Source organism: Myotis lucifugus, unplaced genomic scaffold, assembly GCF_000147115.1.
Source record: "Myotis lucifugus unplaced genomic scaffold, Myoluc2.0 scaffold_139, whole genome shotgun sequence".
In the NCBI taxonomy this organism is placed as follows: Eukaryota; Metazoa; Chordata; class Mammalia; order Chiroptera; family Vespertilionidae; genus Myotis; species Myotis lucifugus.
In genome coordinates this window covers 957,697-982,643 of record NW_005871187.1, presented here as the reverse complement: position 1 = coordinate 982,643, position 24,947 = coordinate 957,697, and the positions used below count along the sequence as shown (strand labels likewise).

At 38.3% G+C, this 24,947-nt stretch overlaps 1 protein-coding gene across 1 annotated transcript in view; it reads right to left on the bottom strand.

Annotated features, from left to right (window-relative positions):
* The window catches only part of CNTN5 (contactin 5), a 643,923-nt gene that overhangs the window by 270,548 nt on the left and 348,428 nt on the right, over positions 1-24,947 (bottom strand). Inside the window, exon 6 of the mRNA XM_023758835.1 lies at positions 13,455-13,557. Coding sequence (XP_023614603.1) covers positions 13,455-13,557 — 103 coding nt within the window. The remainder of the gene's footprint in view (positions 1-13,454; positions 13,558-24,947) is intronic.

Here is a 24,947-nt window from a genome sequence, read left to right as displayed (position 1 = left end):
ATTTTCAGTTGAAACCATGAAAAGCTGAATGGTAGCAGAGAGAGTAAAGTTTGTAAAAGGCTAGCATCCCTGTTTTGGGAAATGAGTTGTGTCTTGGAGGGTATTTCAGAAAAAGCACAACATTACAACAAGGGCAAGTGTTTCATAAAATAAACGGTGAGTCACAAATATTCCAGAGAAGGAGGGTGAAAGAGGGAATTAATGTGTAATTGACATCCCTTTACATACTGAACCTTAGTTAAATCTAAGAGTAATTTTATAAGATAGGTATTGTTATGTCTATTTTACCAATTTTGAAAATGAGATTCAAAGAGGGTAAACTCATCTGAATGATACAACTGATAAATGAAACTACCGATCAGTAAGACAAAAATATGTAGTTAGCAACCATTTTCCTAATACCTTCTCAATGCTAGAGAGGAGATAACTATTTATTAACTCAAATTTTAAAAATTAAACTGCCAATAAGTGAAGGAAGAACTTGTCATCACTCAGGTTCTGATGGACTTGCTCACTAAATTAGGGTTTAGTACCCAGGCCACTTTATCCTTAATTACTCTCAATCATCACATCCAAAATACCTCTGACTGTAAGGCACACATTATTGTAAGGATCAATAAGAAAGAAAACACTGCTGATGTAACAATGACACACCATCATTGTAATATATACCTGGATTTCATAGATTTTAATGTTTAAAAAATGTGTGCTTTGGGAGCATTGTATCTATGCTTTTTCTCAAAGGAATGGGATTACATCAAAGTGGGGACAGGAAGTTGTTCTTGTCCTATGCCTCTGTGTGGAAAACACTGATGTGTGGCTTGTTTCAGAAATGTCCAGAAGGCTACATTTCTCTGCAGGGATGTATAAAACAAGTGACCTGATTTCAGAATGTACCTTCCTTAGAGAAAATGGCCATAAATAAGACATTCTAAAAGTTGTGACCAGATTGATTTGATCCCCAAAGAAAAGAAAAGTAGGAAATAGAAATGACCAAAAGAACTTATCATTTGCCTTTTGTGATATAAAGCAGCTGCTGACACATGTCCCCATTGAATATTATTTTTGTATCTGTGGGCTATCAGCTAAAATTATTTTTCAAACTAAAAATATTATCATTAAGATCTGACATGGAAACTATTCTGCATCATATAGCTACCAACAAAAACATTGATAGGAACAGCAGACAGGTGCTGTTTTATTACATTGCAAATAAAAAAAAGAACAAAAAAAAGGGTGGCAGATGTTTGGTTTATATTTTAACATTTTCTCTCTTGAGATATTCTTTCTGGGGGGGGGGGTTAACCATTAATTCACATACATATATGTACATGCACACGCATTTCACTTATATAGGGAATACATTAAATTTAATTGCAGCAAATCCTACCATGTACATGTGACTCTACTATTAAAAATCAAGCACACAGCCAGGGACAATGAATACAAAAATATCAAATAAAAAATGAATGCAACCTGCTACTTCACTGTCATAGAAAATAGAAAATGCTTAGATAAAAGGAATAATTACAATATGATTTATCTAAGCCAGCAGTGCATGAGCTATAAGACAATTTAGAACCCTTTTTATTTTGGTATACATTGTGCATGCAGATACATTTTATTTAATTGCATATTTAAAAATACATATGCATTTTATTTAATTGCAGATTTGAATCTTCTATACGATTTAAAACATATAAGTGAAGAATATGAAGTTGCAATGTTTTAACTTCACAGTAATTGTTTATAATAAATATTATCACAGGGATAAGTAAAAGCTAGCAAATGTTTCTAGCAAGATAGAGGCAGAGGAGGTGGTTCTGAAAAACACAATTTAATTAACAGCTCTTTCCCTGTGATTTCATCCTTTCTCCACATCATCTCAATGGCACCTGTTTCCAAAGACCAATATGAAATTATGCCTTTTGGCGCTCATTGATAAGAACATCAGAGTGAACAAATAAACTTTGCATGTGGTCCTCTGGGCCCTGGGTATCATAGTCATCAGAGATATAAGGGAACGTTCGCTCTGTATCAAATATTTTGGAAAAAAAGCTTAAATATGTATAGATATGAGTCATCCTCTGATTTTCAGGTTAAATTCTGAATTGGAAAGAATAAGACTTACAGTATAATTGATGGTATTAATTGTTCATAGAAATATTTCTGACACCAGACCACAGAATATGATTCTAAATATGTGACCCCAAAGGTTAAAGGCCCTCCCTAAAAACCCAAAGGAAACCACCAATCTAAACGTGTAATTAATAAAAGAAAAACTGATTCATCACAGTGACTTTGGTAGGGCAATTCATTCATGCTAGAGTGCATACATCGACTGTAAAAAATGTGATTCTGAAACCTGGACACATAGAAACAGACACTATCAAGGTGAAGCCATCCTCCGAGGTGCAGCCTAGCAGAGCCACTCAGCTTCTAACTTTGCAATCTAAATGCCTTTGCAATCTATGCACATGTGGCCTCAGGCATAGAATTCTTTAGTATGTTAGTTTGTACCTGCTTCCCCTTGAGCATATATACAAGCCTGCTATGTTGATGAATGATTTAATCAATCAATAAAAAGTTCACTTTGCACCAACTAAGTGGGAATAAATTTCAGAGACATTTATGGTGATTAAACAGATGGAAATGAAAAGGAAGAAAGAGTGAAAGATAATTTAAGAGTTTATACTTTGCGTGAATGCCTCAGTGGTCACCTCCAGTGACAGTAAAAATGTATTATGTAGATGAGGGTGGGTGTGGGAGTTATATTTGAGTTGAAGTTCTAGGAACCATCCTGGACCCTCATCTGTGGAACAAGGGTTTGAAGAATTTCAAGTAGATAAAATTAAGAGGTGAAGCTGGAATCAATGACCAAATTAAAAGTCCAAAGGAAGTATTCGGCTGAATGGGACAGGGAGTGGTACGAAAGCCAGGAATGACTGTGGAAAACAGAACCAATAAAATGCATGGAGCAGAGTCTGAGAGAAAGGGGCACTTGAGGAATTCCCCAAGCTGGTGGAACATTAGTGGGGTGGTTTTTTTAAAGGATATCTCTAGTCTTATTTGCAGAAAAAATGAGAGAGAAACTAGTTAAATAGTAATATGCTTTAACTATTCTTGTGGCAGATAGAGAGACGGGGACTTGAGGCATTTTCAAATGACTGACAGACTGGGACAGAAGGATAGAGGGAGGTCAATGGCATGCCCAAGATTGGAGGTGGTATACTTGGCTATTGAAGTTCGGAAGAATGAAGTGTCAAGGGAGACATATATTAGTAATTCATACATGATCATGGCATTCAAATTTACAGTTATTGAAATGAAAAATACATTTTAAAATACATTAATTTCCAACTTAGTGTCAACTTATTCTAAGAATTGTATCTGAAAACATCTTAACATTCTAAACACATCTTTAGTGGACAAGAGCTGACGCTGCCCTACCTCAAACAATACCACTATAGCAAGAATAAACATATGGTATTTCATAGTACAATGGATCAGTGAGATGCATACCACTTTCAACAGTCTGTGTACTGTCATAGCTTTAAAAATTAAGTGCTTCCACTAAGCAGATTAGCCAGAATGAGACCTCAAATAACCAGGCTCCAACACATTCGCTGTTACATAAATAAATTTTAAAAGCTGTAAAATTTTTATTCAATCACCTTTAGAAGAGACAGCCACTTGCACAAAATTTAAACCTTTAGTAGAAAAATCAGGGGGAATTTGTGAGTGATTGATTACATAAAACATAGAAACCCAAGACTGGAAGTGCTCAAAATAAGGAAACTAAAGTCAGAAGGATAAATAATTTGACTAAATTGATTCTTGTTTGTAATCCATTGAGAAACAATGTCAGAGATGTGGTTAGAATTTGAGTGAAACATGGAAATCATCCAGTCCTATATAGAAGTTCAGCTTTAAATATACTGAAATATTTGACAATTTTTTGGTTAAAATTTTTTCTACTTTTGCTCCACCAAAGGCTCACTCAAGTAGCAAAAGTAGCAAGGTTATGTATGTGGTGATTGTCTGTGTGTGTGTGTGTGTGTGTGTGTGTGTGTGTGTGAGATATAAGAAACTCCTGATAGATATATTGCTTCCTTATATCCTCTTTATGAATGTTAGCAGCCAGTCAGTTTCTGATCCAAAATCAAAACCCAATGGAAGCCCTAACCGGTTTGGCTCAGTGGATAGAGCGTCAGCCTGTGGACTCAAGGGTTGCATGTTCAATTCTGGTCAAGGGCATGTACCTTGGTTGCGGGCATATCCCCAGTGGGGAGTGTGCAAGAGGCAGCTGGTCGATGTTTCTCTCTCATCGATGTTTCTAGCTCTCTATTCCTCTCCCTTCCTCTCTGTAAAAAATCAATAAAATATATTTTTAAAAAAAACAATGGAAGAGGTTATTCTATGAAAACTCCAGGGATATTCACCCAAAACAAAGCTTTTGGATGAGTCTAAACTGATCCAAATAAAAATCTCAGTCATTTTTATATTTTGCTTTATGCCCTCAGTGGCTTTCCCTGCATATTAACATTCTTAATTTTCAATTATTGAGATACTCAAGTGCATCCAAAATTATTTTTGCTTTGATAAAGTGGAAATTACTCTTAGCAACTGAAAAGTGGTATGATAAGGTGAGAAGTGCGTTCATTTTAGAATCAGGAGACCTGGTTCTGCTTCTATAGGTTGCTAGCTATGAGGCCTTCATTAAGAATGTGGTTTTCCTGATGAGGCACATTAAATGGTCCTAAGACAGCCCTGGACAAGTTAGACATATGATGTCAGTTAACTGTGACTTCAAATGTCAGCAATTAATGTGAATTATTGGTTCTGTTTCTCTAGAACTAGACAACACCTCTGAATGCAAAAGCAAATAAGTAAATAAAACACTACCTTTTATAGTTCGCACTATAGGAGAATGCTGAAAATATTAAGAACATCAAGTGAAGAAGCATCGAATCATTAGCCCGACCAGCGAGACCACATGTCTGTCTAGCCCTTCGCTGCAGAGTCTCAGCTCCCCATCTGCAAATTGATTTGGGGCTATGTGAACTCTCAGGTTCCTTCAGCACCCATCTCCTTTGGGTACCACCTAAAATGAGGATGTATCCTTGGTTTCAAAAATACTGAAGCAACCAATAGCTCACAAAGGTAATTTTCTCAACTCTGTAATATACCGCTTTCCTGTGATAGCTAGACATTTATTGATTCCCAGACCCAGTGACTAACTCCTATCCCCATATCTTCTATCAATCTAACACGTAAGTAATTTGATTTTGGTTTGACTGACAAATATCACACAACTCTATTTTTAATTCCTACAGCCCTTAGTGACCGGCAGTTTACAGTGGTATTAATAAATCATCAATCTGTAACTAAAGAGCAGGTTCTTTCAGGAACGTTTGCCAGTTGCAGACTGTGGGAAATCTCCGAGGAATATTTGTCATTCTCACAGTTACAGTGGGACACAAGAGCAGCCATTTGAGACAGCTTGGCTGAGGACTGAGGAAAAGAAAACATAAACTACAGCAAAAAATAAAAAACGACTTTATGAATTGACAACTGGTACTTTCTTACTTGCAGTAAACATATAAAAAAAAAGAAAGGAAAAAAAATGACTTAATGTCTGGGTTCCCTAATAGGCATTTGATGGAGGGCAACAAAAGATGGTTTGTAAATGCTATCTGAAACAGAGATAAGAAGAAACGGAAAGGGCAGGAAATTGAATGAGTTCTTCCCTCCCACCTCACCACCAGGTTTCAGAGGAGTCTGGAAAGGTCGTTCACATAATTATTACAGTAACTAGTTCAAGGCCTTTTGAGCACAGCTGATCTGATTGTGTGTTAATGGCTGCAAAAGCAAGATAAGGCACATGTAAAGAAAAAAAAATTCTGCCTGTAACACTATTGGCTTGCAGGATTGTTGTAGTAGATAAACCGATGTTGCTTCAAAGTTTATAGCTTTTTAAAAAATTCAGAATAATCCCAAGTTTGCCCTTGTGCATGGGGTCATTTAAGCATCAGTGACCAAATTTCACTTCTCTGTTGTTGGTGGCTATGTGACATATCTAGTCATCTTTCTGGGGGTCTTCGAAAGGTCACATGATGAAATGACACCTGCCAGAAATCTGAAGCTAATGTAATGTGATAAGAATTTTCAGGGCCAAGACATGTGAAAGGCATCTAAAGACTTCTGTCTGACAAAACCAAGGCAGTAACATACCTCCTGTTACAAAGACCGACCACATTTCTCAGGCTTGAATTCAATTTCATAAATATAGTTAGCACCTGCTGCACATAAAGATAATCTAGGGATCCAAAAATATATAACAACTGGAGGCCGTGCATGGGTGGGGTCTGGCCAGCCCACCCCCATCAGAGCCGATTGAAGGCGGGGCCAGCCAGGGGGAGGGGCCGCAGGTAGTTGGCTGGCCAGCCCCGCCCCCTAGTCGAACTCCCAGTCAAGGGGACAATTTGCATATTAGCCTTTTATTACATAGGACAATGAAGACAGATATACACAATAGCCCAAGGGGACCGGCTAAACAGTAAAATATAGGTGGACTGTCATCAGTTCTAAAAGTAAGAGATTGGATCTTAAGTAAAGCAGGGATGACTGAACAGAAGGGTAGCATTTGACCTAAACCTTGAAGACTGAATAGGATTGTGAGGGCAGGATACAGTAAGTCCTCACTTAACATTGTGAATACAGTGGGGCCTTGACTTACGAGTGTCCCAACTAACGAGTTTTTTAAGATACCAGCTGTCTCTCGGCTGATTTTTTGCATTGAGTTGACAGAGTAATTTGAGTTAACGAGCTCCTTAATGAGCTCCTTAATGAGCTCGGTCTCAGAACGAATTAAACTCGTAAGTCAAGGCCCCACTGTAAGTTCTTGGAAATGAAACGACTACAACGAAACCCATTTTACCACAGGCTAATTGATATCAGCAAGAGTTACGTTCCTACCACATTCTGGTCACAAAAACATCACCACACTTCAAAATAAAGAGCACAAACACTTCTACTATCCAACATTGAAATGTGAGCTATACAGACATTTAAGAGAGATTAATAAAAACAAGTAAGATAATTATTTTCCAACCCACTTATTCCAGTTTAGGGCTGCAGGTGGCTGGCGGGAGCCCATCCCAGCAGTTCTGGGCACAAGGTGGGAACCCACGCCGGGCAGGACGCCCTTCCATCTCAGGGCTACTCACACCCACCCACACTCAGACTGGGACAATGGAGACACCGAATTCACCTCAGGAGCACATCTTCGGGTGCGGGAGGAAACATGAGCCCCTGGAGAAACCCACGTAAGCATGGGAAGAACGTCCAAACTCCATACAGACAGTGGCTTAAACTGGAAATACTGTCGTGTTGTGTTTTGTTTTTTCTCATGAACATTGTAACACAATGATGTTGAATGAAACGTTATTTACGGATCTGTCCAGAGGGGGCGCTAGAGGGAGACCGCCAGGCTAGAGGAAAGGACGCATTGCTTCCTGCCTGCTTCTTGTTGCTGGAGATTCGTGTTCATTGCACTTTAACAACAAGTCCTTCCTGGAGCAGCAAAGGAATCTAGTTTGCTTTTCCAACGTTTGTAGGACCAGCTTCATTTTGTCTCACCTCTGAAACCCAGCTGTCTGGTGCCTGCTCCCCTGATGTCTGGGTCCCAAGAGGGGTACCTCTGAGTTTCTAATTCTTAATAATGACAACTCTTCTACTTTTCATCTCAGCCCTAGGGATGGTAGCTCTTCCTGCAGTTACTAATTCTCCATACGTGAAAGTTCTCATTTTTCTCTCTCTACCTAGTTCATGCTTATAGAGACGAGGCTTGAAAACTTGGCACAACCAGTTGAAAATGTCTCCAACTTTCAATTACCTGCAATATAGAGAGAGCCACTAAACTGAAATATGTATTACGGCCCTAAGGGATTCCACGCTTGCTTTCTTTTTTGGCCTCTTTTCTCTCATTTCCTTTCAGGAGCACTGTGTCCAGTGTTTAAAAGTAGACCTGGGAGATATCAAAGACACCTCCTCTTCCCTAACTGACATCTCTGGGCTGAACGCTCCACGCCCTGCATAGGCCACCAACCATTTTTAAATGTTATGTAATAATGTCGTTGGCAAAAGGCAGCTAATTAAGTCGGCCTGACTCTAGCCTTCTACTCTTCATTTGCAGCCTGAGTGGGTAGATGAGCGAGCGGTCAGCAAAAAAAGAATTTTTTAAATTTTCATTTCCATCTCTGACTCAGACCATTTCTCTCCTTTCAGGAAACGGTACATCTGAATTATTAGGAGACAAGTTGATGTGATTATATTCGTTTGGCAGTGCGGGGAAGAGCTCCCAGTGCCTCTGCTTACCAACCATTTTTCCTGCAATCACTTTTTTCATCAAGAACTTCTACATTGTACCTAATCTAATCCTGCTAATTTAATGCCATCCTGTTGGAATTTCACCCTTTTGCATCTTGTTGAAACTGGAGAACAGCTTGTGAGCAATCTCTTGGTAATAAGCCGCCATATGTCTAAAACAGCCTTTTCTTTCCAAAGTAATTAATCCCCCTCCTTTTCTTTTAATACTTTGCTGTATTTCTCAAGCCTTTACACACCTTTGTTTCCCTGTGGGCCCTTTTTAAGCACTTCCCATTTTGCTGAGAAAATTATACCTTTGCAGAATTGACTAATACCAAACATAACATGTCACAGGCACGTCATGCATACATTCTGTGCTCCATACTTGGTAATTCTGTCTGCAGAGACATGACAAGGAGTGTAATTATAGTATATTTTTGTTGTATTCTGCTGCAGCAACCTATAAAGAAACCATTTGAGTTTTGCTAAATTGAGATTTAAGTAGAGGCTTCTTTAGAAGACATCTTGTAACATATAGCTTTCCTGTTGACTTTTTACCTAACTTCTGATTAGGCAGGTTGGTGAACCTGTGTGATATTAAGAGACAGTAAAATTCAGTGACCTACAATCATTTGGCTTCTGCTATTTTCCTTGAAGAATACAGAAAATGCATCCATGTCATAATTTTATATTATGTGTGCAACTATGGCTGCATCAATTTACATTCTCTAAATTATAAGAACTTTTAGGGACAGATCTCCTAGAAGTAAATGTATTTCTCTAGAGGAGTAAAAATGTTTGTGGGCAGCAGAACAGTATTCTGACAGCTTGAAAGTGTGGCTCTAGCGATACAAAGACATTTCTGATTGGTCTGGGTCAGGGAAAATTCAAGAGGAAGAAAATCTGCCATTATTGTCATTTAGTCTCGAGTTTATAGTTGGAACAAAAAAGATGGGCAGTAAATCTCTCTAGAAATAAAAGTTGACTGTGGAGGACACCCTGATCAGGGTGTGTGCTGCTGCTAATGTGATGACTAAGACCAACTTTCAATTGCCTCCAATATGTAGAGAGAGCCATTAGATGGAAATATTTTCTAGGCTCCTAAGACTGGACTCCAGATGGAGGTGCTACACCCAGAAAATGTATGAAGATAACATGGCATCTCTTTGAGAACAGGGACTATGGAAGCTAGTACATTGCCTGGCACGTAGTTGGTTTTCAAAACCTCCAGACACATTTCAGTGGCAGGTTCTTTTGAAGATACTTTAGCTCATATGCATTCACAGGATGATCTATACAAAGCCCACCTCTTGCTTTTTGACTTCTTTGCATAAATGAATGAATGATTTTTCCTTGAGAGAGGAGGTGTACCTAGGAAGGCGTTTGACTCGATAAATGACATGATTAAAAATGGTGATTTCTAGTAGGAAAGCTGAATTGCCCCCATAAGGCTTGTAGGAGGCAAAGGTGGAGACAGCAAGAATTTGTGCTTATGGTCTCCTCCTATATGTCCTTGAAGCCATTATTGCACTAAATATCACTCTCTGTGATATATGTTTTTCACTCTGTCCTTCATCCTAGTATTTAAATATGAAGAATTCATTTTTAACCTTATACTACCTCTCAAAGCAAACAAACAAACAAACCCTTCCTAAGGGCCAATAAAGAGAAGTGTGTTTTTTTTTACGTGTTAAATATTAAGTATGACTAGAACTTGATAATAAGCTTTGTGAAGAAAATCAAAAGAGAAGGAGACAATGTAGGTCTAAAAAAGAGATACTGTTAGAGTGAGGTGAGACTAGTCAGGAAAAGGCACAGCTAAGAATATAAGTGTCAATTTAGACATAAATAGGAAACAATAAGAGGGCAAGAGATAGAGATGTGCAGAGGAGAGCAGTGCACATGTGTTTGGGAGAATAGGAGTTAGTCAAAATGCATTATGCATAAAGAATCTATTACTTATTATTTATCATCTGTTGATATCACAGATGGGTTAGGTAGCCACGGTATTTCTGAGTTCATTCTCTCACACTCTCTGCCTTGTTGTGTGTACAGCCAACTGCATCCTCTTGGCTTCCAAGCTGGCTCTGGGTGCCTTCAGCCATGAGAGCCATCAGAGATCAGAAAGCATGTGGAAAAGAAGTCAGGATATGAATTTCCTGACCCTTTCCTGGGCTGTGATCTCTTCATGACTGTAGTGTCTGCAGCTCCTTCTTGTCAGTGGCCCCCGGTCCCCTCCATATCTTCTGCTGTCCCTGGTTCTGATGGCACTGTCTTCTCCCCCTTGCTCATTCTGGATGAGAATGACTTCCTGCTATCGCTCGCCTACTAATGTCTCATTTACTTTCCTTGGTCCTCTTAGTCCTGCTCACTGACAGATCTTTCACATTTGCCTTTACTAAAATCTTTTGAACCATCGGAGTTGGGTCCAGTTTCCAGCCGAATACCTTACTGACACAGATAAGAAATGTTTAAAGTAGGGAAACACAAAAGTAAATAATGTAAAACTGTATTGAGAGCTATGAAGAAAAAACACAACTACTTAGAGAAAAATGGGTGTGAGTTAGATAGTTATCAATGGTCTCTTTTGAAGGTGATATTTAAGTTGAGGCCAGTGGGTAGGAGCCAGCATGGAAAGGATGGAAAGGACAGGGAAGAGTGTTCAAGAGGGAACGGCAAGTGCAGAAGCCGTGGGAGGAGAGAGCTTGATATGCTCTATGCCATGATTTGGTTATGAAACTCCACAAGTTGAAACACTCCCTGTGTAAAGGCTGGCGGGGGGTTGGATCAGTCTGAGTGGCAGAGTCCTAATTTGTATTTAATGACAAATAATAAAGTTTTTGGACAGACAAAGGCCACCAAAGGATCATCTGCTTGTTAAAGTGGGAAGCAGCGCAGGTGAGCTGTGGGGACTAAGCAGATACTCAGGTATTGATTTGAAATTGCTGTGATCATGTTGGGATGCAGTGATGATCTCCACATGATCATATGCTGTAGAGGAGCTAACATATGTAAGGAAGTTATTTCTTTGACCTTGTTTACTTTCATCAGAATCGCAGGTTAGTCTTTAGGTAGAGGTATAGCTCTTCATAACATTTTTAAAAGTCATCATTGTGACACTTTACAGAAAGGATATCAAATGAACAACAGTGACCTTGATAGGCTGTGTGTCTTCTTTATCCTCCTCCCTTTTTAAAAAATTCTCACTTAAGCATATGCTTTTAAGAGAGGGAGGGGGAGAGAGGGAGAGAGAGAGAGAGAGAGAGAGAGAGAGAGAGAGAGAGAGAGAGAGAAACATTGATCTATTGCCTCCCATATGAGCTCTGACCTGGGGTCAAACCCCAGACCTAAGTATGTGCACTGACTGGGAACTGAACCTGAAACCTTTTGGTGTATGGGATGACCAAGTGAGCCACCTGGGGCCAGGGTTACCTTCCCTTTTATTTGTTTATTTGGGGTGGTGTGGGGAGAGGGAGTAGCAAAGTTGAAGTGGGAGAAGTTGAAGAAAATAAAGTATTAAAATAAAATAATTGTTGAATCCTACCTAGAATGAAAGGAACTTTAATAATCAATTTAAGCATATTTCAATACTTCCAAAGCAAACACATCTAGCTTATTAAATAAGCCTGCCTGGGGAAATTTCCCATATTGTTTTTTTCTCTATAAATCCAGTTCTCTAATGTGTTTTACAATATGACCTCCTTTTGTTTGTGGCTTTAGTGCAAATACTAAGCATTTGAGAATTATTTAACTGCAGGATATACTAAACCTTTGCCATCAAACCAAAATATATTATTTTTGTATTTGTGAGAATTAAGCTGCTAACACTGAACATTTTCAGGCATACTTGATATGACAACATAGACAAATGGTTGGAAAAAAAAACGACTTTTAAGGTGCTATTTAACCATGCACATTTAAATGATATCTTTGTGTTTAGAAGACTTCCTCAGATATCTGCCCAAATACCTCCTTGATGAATTTTTAGTTCTTGAAATATAGTTCTATTTATAGGCATCTTTTATTTAAAAGAATGACCACATAACAATTTATTTTGTTTTCAGTTTATGATGATGCTGTTTCTACTTGGAGTTAAGTAAATTACACAGATGTTATTTTAATCTGTCTTGATATTAGAAAACATAGTGTTTACTATGTTCATGCCCTACATGTCCTTTTCCTAGCTACATTTCTTATACTTAGTAATATTTTCCTCACTTATAGGCTAAACCTACTTTAAGCACACTTGTATAGCATGTTTTATCTCCATGTACTTTGTAGTCACACTGTAAGAATAGCTCACCACAAGTAAAGTTAAATGATTAGCAACTCTGATAGAGATGCAGTTATGCAAATTATAATTATAGAGTTAGAAAGAACCCTGAGGGCTTATCACCCATAAAAAAAAGCAAACAACAACACTCTGTTAAAAATAAATCATAATACTCTAATCAAATACAATCAAAATTCCACTCCTGCCTCTATACCCAATACTCATATTGTAAACATCATTGACAAGTAATTATATATCACGGGATTTAAACCCTCCGAAATAGAATCCTTAAGTATAGCAGGCATTAAAGTGTGATATGAATCATCTTTCTGATTTGGGGAATCATTACATGTTGTGCATATTGACAGCTGGTGCTATCACATTATCATTATTTCAGGAGATACAGAAGTAAGCAGTTGACTCACTGTAATTATTGTCTTTGTGATTTTTATACTCATGGCTTATTATATCTTATCAAAATCTGTGAGGAGCAGATAGCACCTTATTCTTTTATATTTTCATTTACATCATTGCTGAATAAAATTTAAGAAAAAATACTGAAATTTTCAGGACACATTGGCAGAGATGTAAAGCTCTTTTTTTAATTAAAGAAGTGGTCTCTATGTTAAAATAGTAAAAATGTATACATTGAGGTTCATAGAAATGACTAGAAAGATCATTATAATTGGTTACTTCTTCCCACCAAGGAGCTTCTGGGAAAGTGAAATCTAGCAAAATAAGTGATTAAAAAATAAGATATGTCACATTCTAATAAACAATTGTGTCTAATTATGGAAGAATATGGACTTACTTGCCAAGGGCAAAGCACTCCAGCTTAACAGTTGTTCCCTTAGCAGCCGTAACAGTTAAAGGAAAATGGACCTCAATTTTCGGCTCGTATTCTCCCATCACACCTGGAAAAGAAAGCAAAGTCTTAAAGCATAAAATGAATGTCACAATTTCTTTTCAATCCTGGGATGGTTACGTTGAACAGCACTGTGGTTTGGTTGTTAATGTCTGTTTGATGACTGCTAAATTTTTGAAGCATTAAAAAAAGAAAAATACACTTAAATTCAGTCATTATGATGTCTGCCTTCCCTTAAGGATTGGATTGCATGTATGTTCAGTACTTTTTAAAATATTAATTATCTAAGTGTAAATTAACACTAGTAGTTTAGGTACTAATTATATTCCAAAGGAAAGAAATAACTACAGGCATTTCCTATGGTAAATAATTGCTGATTTTTAAAAAAATGAATAAAGGTTCCAGAACTTTATCATTTCCAAATTAGTGAACACTTATTTATTAGTTAATATATATTTACTGAATACCTATAATATGCAAGCATTTTGCAAGGCATTGTGGGCATTACAAAGATAAATCACCCATGGACTGTGCTCTCAAGCACTCAGCAAGTATATTCTTAAAGAAAGAAACCACATACAAAGTACACTCAAGTATGGGGAAAGAGCTATATATCAAAATAAGTGTCATGCAACATAGAAAGTGACGAGTGCTGTGAATGAGGTATCCTTAAAGTTTTATGTGCATTTGAGGGGATTATGAGAATGGCTAGGATTTGTGTAAGTGGGGAAAAGGGAGAAGAGAAAGTAAATGGAATGGTAAGAAGAAAGAGATATAGAAAACCACCAGAAATAGGAAAATCAGCTTTTTCTAAAATATTGTTACATGGTAGAGTCTTGATTTAGCACTGGGGAGCTTGTGTGTGTGCTTATGGGTGTCTGTGTTTATGGGCATATTTGCATATATATGTGTGGGTGCATGTAGAACACTGTGTAATTCCTCTGTGTGTGGGGGGGGGGGGTGAGAAAGGTGAGGAGAGAAAGAGACTTGGACAGAGTAAAATAAATGCTATAAGATATACAGGCAAGGTGCACTGGACATGCAAAGGGAGACAAAGCTACCTTCAACAAAGAAAACCTTCATGTGTTAATTATTTCTTTATTACTTCTTTATTATTGATTTGAGATGTGTCATGAAGGAAGACTTGGACAACTTTATTTTATTTTTTATTATTTTTGCGTGTGTGGACAGCTTTAGATGGAGAAGTGTTTAAGTTTGCTGAGGACAAGAGGTTATCTTTGCTAGATTTTTGTAAAGCAATCATAAAGAGAAAAAAAATCAGTGTTATTTTCATCAAAGAGATGGGGCTTCCGGCCTTGGCTATGCTAGACAATCATCTCTGACAGGCCAGTGACCTCTGTCTCATTTTTCTAAACTCTAAGATGAGGGAATAGAGAGAATTTCCATTAATGTAATGTCCTGTTCTAACGGGCTAACTCCCTCGCTTTCTTCCTAGTCTTATGTTCACTGTGCTGGTATACAGCAGGTGAACTGAGTGATTAGCACTGTTACATCGCTCAGAACAGATGGTGAAGCACCTCTTCTCTCTCTCTCTCTCTCTCTCTCTCTCTCTCTCTCTCTCTCTCTCTCTGATGTTTTTCTCTTCTACTTTGTTTACACCCTCCTCCTGCCCTCACCCACATTTTCCAACTTCCTTTCTTTTATTTCCTCGTGTCTTCTTTTTTTCCCGGCTCTCCTGAATATCAGGATTTGGCCTGCTTAGTGATACCTGACTGAGTGCACCCAATATTGAGAAGTTTATCTTTAATGCCCTCTTACTTGTAAGCCCTCATATAAAGATTCCCAGGCCGCCCATTCAGAGGGTACCTCTGATTGCCCACTGAAGCAGTCCCTAATGTCAGCTTCTGAGCTCTCCATTCTCTCCCAAAATTGATTCTGTGGTGTTCTTGTTCCTTGTCCACCTGTTAAGCTGATGATTAATAATACACGATACTTATTAAACTTACGCTTGTTAAACTGAACACCCTTATTTGCATGAGTCCCTATGAGTGCTGGCTGTGGCTGAGAGCTGTAGAGTGCTGTAGAAGGGCAGTGAACGTCAGGATGGATTTAGAAGATGATTCTTTATAATGACTTCTTGTAAGTGTCTAAAGAGGTCTCAGGAGAAAGAGACCTGAATTTCCAAAACTCCAGTAATTTGTTTTTACTTCTTTTTCTAGCCTAAGTAAAAATTCCCTTTAGAATTGACTTTTATATTAGTTCTTTTTAAAAACCCTTTGACTAAAGTAGGTCCCAGAATTGTAACAACATTTCAGGCCCTTCAAAACCTCGATCCAACTCTGAAAAATCCCAAGATACTACTGATGTTTTTTGGCTAATAGGAGCCAGACCCAAATATTCTCTCTCTTCTCTTCTAGATAACATTTGTGATTGCAAAGGTGTTCTTTTATTGCTTTAATCCTTAAAAGTGACTCCAAGGATGGGCACTCCTGGTAGTATTTGGGAAGTAATCTTATCCAGGTTGGCTTTCTCATGTTCCGTAAATGATTCCCATATGACCAAAGAGATGGTTAAGCCTCACTTTAGGGTCCAAGAGGTTTGCTAATATCTAAACTAGATATTAAAAATAAAGTTAAAAGGTTTGAATAAAAGGCTTCCGATTATATTACCTAATTTGAGCTGCACTGTAAGAAATAGCTGGATCTTTTAAATTTTATTCTGATAGTGCTATAAGGACAGATGAGAAAGCTCTTTAGGTACATTTTGCTCTTTAACAATTGATTACAATCAGGAATTAAATTTTGCTTTATGTTTCATGGGATCATCGTGTTATGACTAAAGGTTTTTCTCAGTTTAATTCACCCTCTTTCTTTTAAAGATGAGGGAGGTAAGAGTCCAAGGGGTCAGGTAAGTGGCACAAGGTTCTAACGAAAGCTGTTGGTGGAAACAGAGCAAAAATGGGAGTTTTCTGACCTTAAGTCCACAACCGTTTTCTTGATATCACTCTGTTGGGTAACATCAATCACAGAGCATAACAATCCAGGAATATCACATATACTGCATCAATCATTGATTGCCTGCCTTCACTACTTGTTTTATTTCAGTTTCTATTTTTAATATCTAAAGCCATATGCAGCCTGGCTGTAATGTCTTTTGTTGGGTAGGGTGTGATGATGACAGGTAAGAAAATCCTATATGATACATTGTCAAAGATCAAATCACTAAAATTATCTCTTCAGTCAATGTATCTCATTTACTTTTTGATAGTCCCTTATATTAAACTAAATATGCTCAAGATACACTAAGTTGTGTTTTCATCTTTTTCCTCATACTTGTCCCTTTTGGCTTAGTTGATTGCCCTACTCTGGAATTACACGCCATTGGAAGAAGGCCCCGAATTACCCAGATCCCTAATAAACAGAAGCCTTCCTGCTGAGAGTTCATTACTATCCTTCTATGTCTTCATGGTTGTTGATTTTCTTATTTATTCCAATTACTTACAAATAGCTCGGATGTTTTTCCGTAAGTGGAATGCAATTTAGAGCAGTGTTTCTCCAAGTGTGTTGCAGAACAGAGAGCCAATGACATCAGAAAAGTCTGGAAGCCTTACTAAAATTGTAGGCTACAGGGTTTAATTCTGAACCTATTGATAAATAATCTTTGAAGATGGGGCTATGGGCTCTATATTTCAATCGTTTCTCTAGGTGATTTTATGTACCTTGAAGAAATTCAGTGTTGGATGAACATTGACTCTTATTTTTATCATGTTACCTGTCATTTTTAGGATTTGAGTGTAGCAAAATAAAATGCCTAGGGAAAAAAGGGCATGCAGAGAGTCTATAATCATATTGCATTCATTGGTGACTTATCCTAACAGGCAAATTATATTCAATTTGTATGTCCTGGTACTCATGCCAGAGCTGGGATTTTTTTCTGATTGTTTGAAGATCAGTTCTGATTGGTCAGTGTCCATGTGTTAGCACTTAAATATTTCAAGTGATATTTCTGTCTGGTACTCATAGTAATATTCATTTCCAGAGCCAAAAATTTACATCCAGTAGACCTTAAACATTTGATTTAGCTCATGAGTTAAAAAGGTTTGGTTGATCTTATGTCCAAATAATGCATTTTTACATTTTTATTTTCAACATCTTTGCCAATTGTATTCAACATGTTTCTTGTCTTCCAGGAATAGAACCTATATTTTCAGTGTTTCTATAGAAAATGTTTCTTCTATCTTTTCTAACCATGTGACTTGAATAGGAGCCACTATCTTCCTATAAATTCTGGCTTCCTGGCTGTAGTTATTCACCTATTATGGGCATCAGACTCACACTTGGCTAGTTAGATTAAACCCTTGCCCTGAACACAATGTTTGATTCATGGATGGGCAGCTTAGGCTGGGATTATCATTGTTATTATTATTTTATTTTACTTTATTTTTCTTCATCCTCACCTGAGGACATTTTTTCCATTGATTTTTAGAGAGAGTGGAAGAAATGGAGGGAGGGAGGGAGGGAGGGAGGGAGGGAGAGAGAGAGAACGTCAATGTAAGAGACCCATGGATTGGTTGGCTCCCCTACACTCCCCAACTGGGGCAGGGTATCAAACCTGGACCCTGGAATCAAACCCACGACCCTTAGGTGCACAGGCTGATGCTCTAACCACTGAGAAACACCAGACAGGGCAAGGCTGAGAGTTTTGAACAGGAGACCAGGGAGTCCAAGTCTCAGTTCCTCCTTGTGGCAAAAAAAGAGCCTGCATGTCTGAGTCACTGAACTTCCACTAGTGTAAGGAGTGAATCTGCCATTGAAGAGAATTAAGCCAATTTAGATAGAATTAAGCCAATGCAGATACAGGAGATATAAAAAAAGAGAATACTGGTAGCATGCCAGTTCTACCTGGGATTTAACTTCTTGCCCTCCTTTCAGTAAAATAAGGTGAATTTCCTATTTTGCTTAAATTATTTTAAGTTGGGTTTCTCAGCTTCAGCTCAAAAAGTTCTCACTGATACTTCATTGAGCTCAACATAACCAGTGGTGGCCCAATATCAGGTTCAATCTCATAACCTATCTGGATTCTGAGTCTGCATATTCTAGCTTAGACAAGACTGAGTAGTGGTGGGATAGGGACCAGGAAACATCGATATATATGATTTTTTTAATTTTTAAACATCAGTTTTTAACAGAGAATGCAAATTATAATAGGTAATACTAGAGGATAAATGAAATTAGAAAAGTACAGATAAAATATTATGGGAGTTGAGAAGAAGAGATTATTAAATAGGAAAATTGAGGAAAATGGAGGAACTAGTTTAAATGCATATGACATAGGACTGGGATTAAGGATGTGATGCTGGGAGGATCAGTGATTCTCAGGGGGAAGGGACCATGTCAGTAAAGATATGGAAGTGAGATTCCATAGAATTTTATCAGAAATGTTCGTTTTATTGCATGGTGCATGAGGTAATAGTGAAAGAGAAATTTTAAATATAACTAGGAGCTGGATGATAAATAATAACTAGGAATATTATATTTTCTTATTCATTTATTAAGAGACCTCAGCAGTGGATTGATAAATCCTTGTTGAGCACTCATTTGGAAAAATAATTTCTATAATCAATAGGCATCTGATTTTATTTAATGATAGCACCTGGAGTTGCTATCATACATACACTTATCAATGATTAAATATTGGTAAATTGAACACAAAAAACGTAATAAAGATATACCTAGGATATGAATCAAAATGAAGGACCTATGAAATGGACTACTGTTTGTATATTATATGATTTGCACATTAAAATGTATTGAAATTATTTGATAAAATGTGGGGATTTTCTTTTATTTCACCAGAAATATATGTGATATCAGAGCTCCTTACATTATTTTTACTTTATAGTACTTGAGTTTCAGTAAATGTTTCATTTCTAATTTTTTATTGTCTTTGCAAATCTGAGTATAAAATATATGTATTGTCCTATGCAAGCCCCCTGGTAAGGAAATGAAAGCTCAGATGAGTAATAACAAATATTGATAATAATAATGACTAAATAGTTCACATTATGCCTACAGATATAGTGCTATTTGTGAGACATGTCACTGTACTCATCCTTTTAGGACACATTAAATATTAACCTTCGAGTCATGGATAAATGATGCAAATCTGAATTGTAGCCCTGGCTTGTTGAAACATTGAAGTAATCATAGAACTTCTCTGGATCTGTTTTCTCGTGTATAATAAGAAAACTAAAGTAATTGAGGGTTTAGAAATCTAATGGTATGCTAGAGCATATATATGCATTAATATATCTCTCCTTACTGTTTTCAAATAAAAGTTCTAGTCTTTGGAAAAGTGATTAGAAGCCTTCTTTTTAATTCCCTAATGAGCCCCTAATAGGTAACAATTTCACAAGCCTACCTAAATCAACGTTTCTTAAGGTGAGTTATTTTTATGTAAATACAGGGATTGAAGGATCTCCTGACAAGAGGAAATAAATGAATTGTGTTATCTTCAAACAAATGCACCTTTATGAGTATTATTTATCTAGGGAGATTGAGAAAAACTAGAGAGGTTTATTATTAGGAGGTGTTTTTCATCACTGTTATATATATATTCTAAAAATCAGAGAAACCAATAGATATTTTTCTCCACTCCCGAGCATCAAGAATAAATTGATCAATGGGCTGCCTCCCACTGTACTTGCTCTCCTCTGATTACTGAAATTTTAAGACATATTTTCTTTTCATATTCTTGCCACTGAGATTTAGGGAAATATACCTCTCTCCCATCATATGAGGGTTCACTCTATGGGCATAAATAACTTGAGAAAATTTATAAAAATAAATACTAAAGAAAGCAACTACAATTTTTCATGAACAAACATACAAGCTCTCCAGCTTTAAAACAATAAATTAGATAGGGCAAACTAGAAAATTTTGATAATAAATAGTCAAATATTAACTTTGAATAGGTATGTATGTTGGAAAGTTCTTTTAGAAAAAGGTTTGCCATTTTTTCATAAATATCTATTCACAAATAAAACTATACAAACTTCTCCATAATTATATCTACATAACCAATCACAGTTTTATAGTAAGTCCATTCTGGTCATGTGCTGCAAAATGATGTTTTGGTCAATGATGGACCCATGTGAACCAGTGATCCCAAAATTCCTATCAGCTAGTGACATCAGCTATTGTAATGTTGTAGCACAACACATTCCCCATGTTTATGATGATGCTGGTGTAACCAAAAGCTACTGCTCTGCCAGTCGCATAAAAGTATAGCACACACAATTTCGTGTAGTGCATAATCTCTATGATAAAAGCCCAGCGACCATTATGGCAGAACCACCAGAATGACCGGTCGCTATGACATGCACTGACCACTAGGGGGCAGACGCTCCATGCAGGAGCTGCCCCTTGGTGATCAGTGGACTCCCACAAGAAGCTGGCCTCATGGCTGGCGAGTGCAGTGGCAGTGGCGGGAGCCTCTCCCACCTCCACAGCAGCACTAAAGAGCAGTAAGGAGCCTGCTGCTGAGGAGCAGTGAGCAGAGCAGTAAGGAGCAAGGGATCCTGGATTGCAAGAGGGTGCAGGCTGGGCTGAGGGACTCCCCTCCCCACCCAGTGCACATACTTTGTGCACCGGGCCTCTAGTACTTGATAATGATAATAAATTACTGTTTCTGCTTCATGTATTTACTATACAACAATTTTATTGTTATCTTAGAGTGTACCCTTTCTACTTAAAAAAAAATCTGCTATAAAACATTGTGCTGTGTTACACTGCCAGTAGCCACATGCATCTTCATTACCACCTCTCTTGATTCCATAATTTTTCTCTTGTGGTGATTTAATCTCATGTTGTTTTGCACAGTAACATGCAAAACAACATACAGTCTAGATGTATAGTAGACTATACCATCTCAGTTTGTTTAAGTATACTCTATGATGTTCACATAAGGATGAAATCACTTAATGACATATTTCATTCAGGACATATTCTTGTCAAGTGACACATGACTGTATTGAAAACTCATTTAATATGGATGATTTTTTAACTTAAATTTTCTCTGACTTAATGAAGTGTATGTGTGTGTCTGTCTATCCCTCTATATGTCTGCATTTATAATATGAAAACAAAAAGAGGAAAATTTGGTAACTGTTAAAAATGTTTGGTACTCTGACTTCTTTAAGTTGTTTCCAATACCTATCGTATATAATAAAAACCTAATATGCTAAGTGTCCGGTCATCTGGTTGGCTATTCAACCAATCAAAGGGTAATACGCTAATGATATGCTAAGGCCACTCAACTGCTTGCTATGATGTGCACTGACCACCCCAGGGAAGACGCTCTGACCAGTAAGTTAGCTTGCTGCTGGGGTCTGGCCAATCGGGACTGAGCGAGATGGGCCGGACATGCCCAGGAGCCCTCCTGTGGTCCCTCCCTGGCTGGCCAATATCCCGCGTCCCTCCCTGGCCCTGATTGTGCACCGGTGGGGTCCCTTGGCTTGGTCTGCACCCTCTTGCAATCCAGGACCCCTTGAGGAATGTCAGAGAGCTGGTTTTGGCCCGATCCTACAGGCCAGGCCAAGGGATCCCACTGGTGCATGAATTCATGCACTGGGCCTCTATTGTAAGTATGACAACAGATCAGATATTGAATGAACTAGGGTCCTCATACTTCAGCCAAAGATCCTCTTTTGAAAGCTACTTTGGGCTCAGTAATGGAAAACAAGTATACTAACTAAAAAGGGAATTAAATAAAATTATAATGGTTCTGAATTATATATTAAAGCTCAATTCAATAATTGCATGCTTAGGAGATCTCTAAATCATTCTTTTTTCATTAAAAAGAGAAAGTAAGATGCTTTAGAACTATGGTGAACTTTCCTCACTGCATTGAACACATTAATTACAAACTGCTAGATCCACAGTCCTTTCTACAAGAAACTAAGAGCATGTAGTGAGACACAAAAGTCTGATAAAGGTGAGGCAGGGTGAACCAAAGGTATGAGGAAGCAGTTTCTTCACACTTGGAGTGCGGGAAACGAGTTAAGTCGGCTCGCGTGAATTGCGCGTACTCCGCGGGAGCCGTCTTTAACTCGGTTCATATAGATTTGCGGTGGAGTGCGGGAAACGTGTAAACTCGGGCCGATTGTAACTGCGTATTACCAAATATTTGTTTGTAATCCACCCTTTTGGTGGATGGAACAAAACCAAAAGACAGAGCCATCTTATATTTTGGCGGGAAATTCACCCGCACTCCAAGTGTTCACACACATGCGCGCGCGCACACACACACACACACACACACCATCTGGAAGGTAGGAAGAATATATTAGAGTCAATATATAAGACTAAGTCTATTGGGGAGTAGAAGAATTTTGTTTAATAGCTGAGTCACATTACTAGGGAAAAATGAAATAGCCACATTACTCCTGTTGCTAAGATTCCTAGAACTATTTGGATTCAGCTAACTTCCAGTCTCAGTCCCCATGAAGTCATTCCTTATTTCAGATCCTAATTTTGGATTTCTCTAATATCTTCTTTCTCATATTATGTCATGTATTTCCTGAAACAAAAGTCTCTTATTTCTGTTTACTTGAGTAAACTTCTGTTTTTGGAAACTACCTAGACCACTTACTCACGTTGCCTTTTATTTCTAAATTTTTAACATTCTTTAGAGAGATTGTTCCTTCCAGAAAAGGTTCTCATCCACAGCCATCTCTCTGTTCATACTGTAATCACCAAGAAGACAAGGGAATTAAATACCCTGGAGGAATTAGTCATCAGCTCAGTTGACCAGCTGCCTGGTTGCATATTTTGGGAGAAAACGTGACCAATGGGCTGTTATAAACCATTGTTAAAAGTTTATTTTTACACTTTAATAGGCACAGATTGTGTTCTCACTCCAGTCTTGTCATCGCTATGCCAGCATTCCCGCTGTTAGCACTCACATTTGAAATACTAAACATATCAGGCTCTGTAAACAATTCACATATTTTATTTTACAAACTCTTACTGATTTCAAAAGCTCTATGGATGATATGGTTCAAAAGATACATATTTCCAGAGGCGGAATGTCAACGATCACAGCCTCATTGCAGGGCTTTGTGCATTAAAGACTCTAGATGTAAAGAGGGAGAATAAACATTGGCAACATCTGCTACAAACCTGGTGCTAGGTTAAGGGAATGCGACTAAATTGGCATTTAAATCCTACAAATATAGCAAGGTAGAAGCTATTATCCCTGACTTAAATAAGAGGAAACTGAGTGTTGAAAATGTTAAATAACCTCCTGAACGTCACTGTGATTAAATGACAGGTAAGGGGTTCAAATACAGGACTATATGAATTATGAAGTCAACGCACCCTGACTGTTCTATTTGTTCCCCAGGAAAAGTTCCCATAGTCATTTTCAACTTTGTGGACAACAAAGTTCTACTTCAAATATTCTTTTCTCAGGAAATTCTTTCCTGTCCCTCTACCCCCTGCCCTGCTCCACCCAACCAGGTTAATCTTGATCTCTGTTTCTCTTGGTCTCTTTCTCTGTTCCTATATCTCTCTTTTTCTCTCTCTCAAATATATTATATTATATATAATAGTATTATATTCCTATGATATACATAGCACTCTGTTTCTATATATTTATTATCTTTCTCTATCTACACTAATAAAAGAGAAAAATGGTAATTGGCGTACGACCGCTACCCTTCCCATTGGCTAATCAGCGTATCCTTATGCAAATTAACTGTCAGCCAAGATGGCGGCCGGCAGCCAGGCAGCTGGAAGCGAACGTGAGGCTTGCTTGCTCCCGTGACTGCAGACTGCAATGTTCCCCGCCTGACTTGCCGGCCTCTGAGCTGGCAGTTTGAAACATTCTAACAAATATAGCCGGCTGGGATCTCAGAGCTGAAGTTATACATTGTTTCGATTATAGAACGGCAAACAAACCAGCAGCAGAAGCCTCAGAGCTAGAGCCAGAGCTAAAGCTGGCCCAGAAGAAAAAAAGAAAAGAAAAAAAGGAGTGGTTGGGAGCTTCCTGCCAGCCTGAAAGCAGTCAAAACCGCCAGCCTGAAAGCAGCCCTCAGCCCCTCACCCAGACTGGCCAGGCACCCCAGTGGGGACCCCCACCCTGAAGGGTGTGTGACCAGCTGCAAACAGCCATCATCCCCTCATCCAGGCTGGCCAGGCACCCCAGTGGGGACCCCCACCCTGATCCAGGACACCCTTCAGGGCAAACCAGCCGGCCCCCAGGCCTCTATCCTATATAGTAAAAGGGTAATATGCCTCCCAGCACCGGGATCAGCGAAGCCGCAAGGCCTCCTGGCACCAGATCAGCATGACAGGGTGCAGCGCCCAAACCCCCTGATCGCTCTGCGGCTCTGTGTATGACAGGGTGTGGCCTCCCAACCCCCTGATCAGCCCTGCTCTGTGTGTGACAGGGGGTGGCGCCCCAACCCCCCCCCCC